Source organism: Humulus lupulus, chromosome 3 (assembly GCF_963169125.1).
Source record: "Humulus lupulus chromosome 3, drHumLupu1.1, whole genome shotgun sequence".
Classification (NCBI taxonomy): domain Eukaryota; kingdom Viridiplantae; phylum Streptophyta; class Magnoliopsida; order Rosales; family Cannabaceae; genus Humulus; species Humulus lupulus.
In genome coordinates this window covers 4,788,933-4,796,218 of record NC_084795.1, presented here as the reverse complement: position 1 = coordinate 4,796,218, position 7,286 = coordinate 4,788,933, and the positions used below count along the sequence as shown (strand labels likewise).

General features: G+C 31.8%; 1 protein-coding gene across 2 annotated transcripts; it reads left to right on the top strand.

Annotated features, from left to right (window-relative positions):
* Positions 1 to 580: 580 nt before the first annotated feature.
* On the top strand, positions 581 to 6,390 carry LOC133821865 (zinc finger protein CONSTANS-LIKE 10-like). 2 transcript variants are annotated; one of them, XM_062254027.1, is made up of 6 exons: positions 583 to 766; positions 1,029 to 1,592; positions 1,683 to 2,012; positions 2,137 to 2,358; positions 3,273 to 3,619; positions 6,118 to 6,390. In XM_062254027.1, the coding sequence occupies exons 2-6, from the start codon at positions 1,173 to 1,175 to the stop codon at positions 6,242 to 6,244; spliced, it is 1,446 nt and encodes a 481-aa protein (XP_062110011.1). In that variant the 5' UTR covers positions 583 to 766; positions 1,029 to 1,172; the 3' UTR covers positions 6,245 to 6,390. The 2 variants fall into 2 exon arrangements, with proteins under 2 accessions (XP_062110010.1, XP_062110011.1); XM_062254026.1 differs by having other exon boundaries at positions 581 to 766; positions 1,029 to 2,012.
* The last annotated feature ends 896 nt before the right edge of the window (positions 6,391 to 7,286 follow it).

Below are 7,286 nucleotides of genomic sequence, written 5' to 3'. Positions count from 1 at the left end.
TAAAAAAAAAATTACCAAGACCCAATTTGTAAAAAATCAACATTACCAAATTAACAACAAAGTTAAAATAAAAACATGTGAAAAGTAAAAAAAAATCAAAAAGTGTAAAAAAAATTATATTTTTGAAATTTTTTTATTAAGGCTTATTTTCGGCTCAAAGTCCATTTTTGAACCAATCCCACTCGAACTCGTCCAAACTCAACCTGAATCCCGAAATCACCTCAAGACTCGAAAATTTCGAACTGGATTCAGTACCACTTTCCTCCACCCGAAATCCACAAAACTCAAACCTAATGCACTGAACCTCGAAAACCCGACCGGTGTACACCTCTAGTAATATGAGATGTCAAAATTAAATTAAATGAAGTGTCAGTATTATATTGGTTAGATATATCATCGGGGATAATAATCTTACATTGTATCTTGATTCCTTCGACACATCATCACTTTAGAGATGTGCATATGGATAACGCGGTGGGACCCACTTGCAGTAGCCACGTGTTCTCATCCATGCTGGAAAGTTCACGTTCATAAATGTACACGTCAGATCTAAACGGGTAAAGAACCACAGATCGAACCAAAAAAAGAAGATAAAGAAAGAAAGACAAGCTCCTCAGATATTCAGTCATGGAAAATTCTTTCTCTTTCCCGGGAAAATTCTGCTTATATTTTCTCTGATGGGTTACTTGAATTCTCTTCAGTTTTCTCGAGAAACAATCAAAAGGGGGTACATCGTTTGTTAATCGCAATTTCATTTTCATCAAAGGTAAGGTTCAGTTTCTTTTTACTATGATTCAACTGTGATCTCTAAGACTCTAATCGTTAAAGAATTTAATTTTTTTAAGGCTTTGAGCTAATCCATGAGTTCAGCGCTCGGATATATACCTCACGTGAAACCCCTTTTGTTTTTAGTGTATTGAATCTCTTAATAATGAAAATCAAGTCTAGCTAGAAGAAACTTTTGGAGGTTTTACAGAAACATTGACTTTTTTTTTTTCGTTCTTTCTTTTCTTGTTTGATTGTACTAGATCTTCCAAAATCGAAGTTAGATTATCCTAATTTAGTTCGTTTGGAAGAAACAAGTGTTTGGGGTTGGCATTACAAATTTATTGGAATGCAAAACTGAAAAACTTCACTTAGTGACTAATATTTCTGAGAATTGGAGAGAAGAAATGGAGAAAATATGCGAATTCTGCACAGAATCGAGGCCAGTGATTTACTGCAAGGCCGACGCAGCCCACCTCTGCCTGTGCTGCGACGCGAAAGTCCACTCGGCCAACGCACTTTCAAGCCGGCATTCGAGGACGATACTATGCGATCCTTGCAGATTCAGACCAGCTAAGGTTCAGTGGTTAGATCACCAGATGTTTGTTTGTGGGATCTGCGATGCCGCCGCACCCCATGACCCCTCATCTCCGATTCAAAAGCGCGCCATCGGAAGCTTCATGGGGTCCCCTTCCGCTAAGGATTTTGCAGCCTTGTGGGGTTTCAAATTAAGTGGTGATAATCAGCTTTTTGTGCCATCTTCATCCTCTGGTGGTTCTGGTGACTCCAATGTGGTGAATTTGCTCACTGCTAAGCATGAAGTTGGAGTAAGCAATCAACGAGTTATGGTGTGCAAAATTTGGATTGAACTCACTTGGTATGTGAATCTAACACTTTTTTTTTTTTTTGTTTATCAGAATCAGAGAAGCATTAGTTTTATTATGCATCAGATTATGGACTTGAAAAAGCTTCAGCTCACTCAAGGAGGTAACCCTTCACCTCAAGGCCAAGCACAAAGCAATGTAGCTTCTTCAATCCGTCAGTATGCAAAGAAACAAAATGAAAACCTTTCGAACCCTTCACTGAATTCTCAAGATAGTAGTAGTAGTCCATTTACAGAGCTGAAATGTGACCCTTTCCCGTGTCCATTTTCTCAACCTGATCATTCTCCTTTATCCTCAAATGTTGGGCTTCCTTTGCATGGAGAACCCTTGTGGCAATGCAGAAGTCCAGTTCAGAGTAATCAGGTTCGGTCAATACCATTGATACAAGCTTTGTGCCTCTTAGATAAACTATGAGCTATTGTACTTCTCTTGATTACTGTCTTATTTTAGTGCCATTGATTATTACTCATTTGCTTCTCCTTTGAAGTTATGGTCCCAAAATATGCAAGACCTTGGAGTATGTGAAGAACTTGTTTGGGAAGATGATTTCAATATTCCTGATGTGGATTTGACATTCCGAAACTTTGAAGAACTTTTTGATCAAGATCCTAGCAGAGCATTGCTTAACGAAAAAGATGAATCATACTCTTCTATAGACAAGGGTTTGTTTCTTGATAAATTTGATGATTCCCACTCAAGAATAATGGAGGTTTGTATCATAACTTCATCATCTCTTTTTTTTTTTGTTCTTTTAAATTTGTTGGTCACACAATACTAATAGGAAGAAGAACCCTTCTTAAGAATGTTCAAATGTCCATGATTCAACTGGTATTAGATTTGGCACCACAATGAACTGTTGTGTTTGGCCCAATACTATGCAAGGAGTCAAGGCCCAATGTTGTGGATCATATCATAAGAGCACATGACTTTTTTACTATATTCTACAAAGAGTATTCATATCTACACCCAAAATATGCACATAAACATTACTAACTTAGTCAATAACATTTACTAAAACTGAGATCCACTACTTTAAAAAGTACTATCACATCATTGTGTGTAATATTTGAGTGTAAATTATAAGTGCACATATCATTATTCATTCTACAAATTGCATCATCAAAATCTTTTTATTATTATTTTGCATGTAGTTTTTAATACCATACAATAATGTTTCTATTTTTTTCTTAATATTTTTTTTTATTTCAAATATAAAACAATAAGAAAAAATAGAGAGAAAAGAGATAATATTAAGATATATGTATAAAATAGAACATCCACTTCTTTTTTATTTTAAAGCTATAGTGAGTGCTCTAATTATGCATAAAATATATTTATATATATATATATATTCAATTAAAACACTATTAGTGTGACAGACCCAATTAGTAGAGCAAACCACATTGGACTGAAAATTAGTGTAATTTTGGCACTTTTTTTTGTGTGGTTGAAACTGAATTACTTACTCAGATTCCATCTTTTGTAACTATCAATTTACTACCTCAATTAATCGACACATTTCTTTTCCTTCGATTTTTTTTTTTTTTTTGGGTAATAATTATATCAATAGAAGAATTGTTCATGTTCTTTTCTGTGTTACTAATGTGAATGTAAACCATACAGGAGGCTTCAGTGGATTTCTTAGTTTTGGACTTGGAAAGAGACATGGCAAGTCATAACAAAGCTCATGATGAAGACAGCTCTGCTAATCAGCCTAGCATGAACTATTATATGCCATGCCCAAATCGACCATCTTATTCAAGCATGTCTCTTTCTGTTTCGAGGTTCAGTGCCGATAGTGGCGGCGGTGGCGGTGGTGGCAGCGGCGGCAGCGGTAGCCGTGGTGATTCATTGGACAGTGGCCTTTCCCCTTACATTAGAGGAGAGTCTTCCATGAATTATCCTGATTTTGATTTTGAAGCTAGGGAAAATGCCAAGATGAGGTACAAAGAGAAGAAGAAGTCTCGAATGTGAGTGTTTAATTTATTCAATTTCCAAATATTTTCATGATAAATAGGATTTAATATTAAATTTAACCAATTAGAAAATGTCACATTATTTTTTGTGACATTTTAATTAGGGGCGGGGTTGAAAATTCTCACATGTAATTATTTATTTTTAAAAAAATTCAATTTTAAAAATAAAAATAGTGAATGATAAAAAAAATTAAAATTATACATTATTATAATTTAAAATACTAAATATTATCTAAAATAAAATTTAAATTTTTAAAAAAGTTACTAATATAATACATACATATAAAGAAGAAAAATATAAAATACATAAAAAATATATTAAAAAAGTAAATCAAAATTTAAATTGGCTCAACGGGTGGAAACTGCAATTTCTGGCTTCGCCCCATTTAACATTTAGAGACAAAAAATTATCTTCATTCCTCGTTGGGGGGAAATATACATCCTCAATAACAATATTTATAAAATAAAATATAGAAAACTCGTTATTTGTAAGGGTTTATACTTTTTTAGACCATGTGTTTTGTCTCATTACCTGTTTAGACCATGTGTTTTGACAAATTATTTTTTGGACCCTATGTTTTGTAACAGTTTTGATGAAGAAAAAATTGAATATAACAACACAGTTTTTAAGCAGAATGACTTTATTTTTGTTCTGAATTGTTAGTTTGGTAAATTATTTGTGATATTAGTTGATAAAACATTAACTAAAATCAGGTGTAGGGTTCTATTTTAACAATTTTACAAAGCATAAGGTCCAAAAAGTAATTTGTCAAAATACAGAATCCAAACAGATAATGAGACAAAACACATAGTAAAAAAATATATAGAACATATTTTTTATAATAAGAAATCATATCAATCAATAATTTGTTTTATTATAATTTTGACATTTGACACTCATAATAAACTAGCACTCGTGTCCATACTAAACATAGGATATATCTCAATTAAATATAAGACTCCTACCCAACTATAAGAAAAAAGTCTTGATAGAGATTGATTTTGATGGAATGGTTTTCGTGTTCTTTCATTGCCTTGTAATTTAATCAAATAATGCATAGTATTACTTAGTGCTTTTTCAATCTGAAATTGAAATAGAGTACAATTAAAGGCTTGGACATATTTTTCTAATGAAGTTTGGTTACAACAATTGTCACATGTCATTCTATTATCAAATTTAAAATAGAGCTAAGCCACAAGATTCTAAACTTAAGATAGCATTTAGGTGAAGTTGAATTTTTTTTTTTCATTTTCATATAACTTGAAGTCCCAGACTCTTCTTAATAATTTACAAATCTAATAAAATAAAATAAAATAGTCAGAAAGTAATCATTAGGGTTCCAAAGTTTGTGTGTCATTATTAATTTTGGATGGTTGATGAGCTTCATTATGAACAATTATGACCCGTTAGTTCTATTGTTTTCTTTTTCTTTTCAATTTTCACTAATTACAAAAATAGACCTTCCTATGTTTGGTGTGCATATATTGTTAGAATTACTAAACCATGAACACATATCAACAACAATTACACATCAACATAAATATAAATTGCATAATTACTCATAAGATGATAACTAAAAAGACATTAAATTAAATTTGAGTTAAGAAACTAATCTCTTAAAATCATAAGCACAAGAATCAAGGAAGAGCAAAAGAATTAAGTATGGATTCTAATATGAATTGATCAGACTAGTGATCAAGGCCGAGTTAACATTTTCTAAAGTCTTAGGTATATTAGCGTTTTGAGGTCTTATTTATTAGGCATAAATTTTTTCAAGTTTTTTTTTTATACATAAAGTAAAGTAAAAGTTTGAGGCCTCAGATTTTTTACTAATTTGCCAAGTAAATGAGCCAACCCTCACAGTGATCAAGGTGAATACATCCACGTACTTTAAGTATAGTTAGTTAAAGTAATCTTTCAGATGTGAAAAAAGTCTTACGTCGAGAAGATATAAGAACAACAATAATTTTATAATTAGTTTTAAGATGGAAATTCAATCCTAGTCTTAGTGGCATTTTCTCTCTCAAATTGTAATATGGTATCAAGAGCAGGTTCAATTTTCACTGCACTCCACCCTTAACTTTGGTTTGGGATATTTCCAAAGTATGTCCATTCGTGTTGGATCCTATGACTTATTTCGAACGGCGTGTATCCTACAAATTTACCGATCAGCCTTGTGATGTCCTATATTCCCACAAATTAAAACTCAAACGTAAAGAGACGTATTAAATGTGAAAAAAGTCTCACATAGAAAATATATAAGAACAACAATATCCTTATAAAGAAAATAGTTACTCCACTTAACGCCAATTAATTTTAAGATGAGACTACAATTCTAGTCCTAGTGACATTTTTCCTCTCAAATTGTAATTTAATCATCGAGTTATAGTCTCAATCAAACAGTAGCTAATATACCCTTTGTTATTCTTATATGGATTATTTTAACATACATTCTAAGCCATTTTTTTGTTAATATTTGTTCAATTTTCAGGCATGATAAGCAAATTCGATACCCATCTCGAAAAGTAAATGCTGATGTGAGGAACAGGGTGAAAGGGCGTTTTGTGAAGAGACAAGGGTATGACTCCAATAGTGTCGACGTGGCACGAAGTTATTAAGAATTTGTTGTACACCAACTGTTCGTAGAAATGCCTCTGTGAATTAGTACTAGTCCAAAATTAATATTGACCCAAGAATTGTGTACTAGTCCCCATGTTTATATTATATGAAATCAATATTTGATATCCATCCAATTCATGGATGAGTCCCTTTCTTGTATAGTTAGGTTTCTACTTATTATGTTTTGGTTCCAACAGACCATATATCTATAGGCATTGGGAGTTGACTATTAAAATAATTGAGGCTATTATCAATGGGGCTTCGAAGTATAAATAAAAAAATCAATAAATGTCGTTTAAATTAAGCTTTTTCTCTTTGCAAGTTTTCGTATAAGGTCATGATTATATATATGTTCAATGGTTCTTCTGTTATTTATGCACGGTATAGTATCCCACACCAGCTTATGATTAGCTCAATAAAAATACAGTTCTTACAAGTACACAAAAAGCAAAGACTTAAATATCATGTGTGTGTATACATATTATATATGTATATATATATATATATCTTTATTATTTATGTAGAATGATAATTTATTAGACTGACATATGATGTTTATGTATAATTATGTATGGATAAATAGTTCTATACTTCTTGAAATGTATATATATCGGGATCGAATTTTGTCCTCTTAGGAGAGACATTCTGTTCATCTATAATTGTCGAATGAATAATTAGATTGATTGGACGGTTATTAATCATTGGAAACCTAAGTATATTAAATCAAGCTCATAGTAATTATGTACATAAAATAAATAATGTAACACGTAACGGGATGCAGGTCCGGCCCGAGGAACAGGCAGGTCAGGCCTGTGCCTACCTAGGGCCCTCACATAAGAGAAATTATAGGAAATAACCCAAAATAAAGCCATCAAGAAGCTAATGTCCTCATTTTTAAAATTGTAGATAAATGACCATTTTACATTGTTGATTATCTAAATTGCCATTTTTTATAATTTATTTATTTATTTAGGATTGTATGACTTTAACATAGTGGTATATGTATATTAGTTTTGTTTAATTAGTTTTTATTTTAAAGTT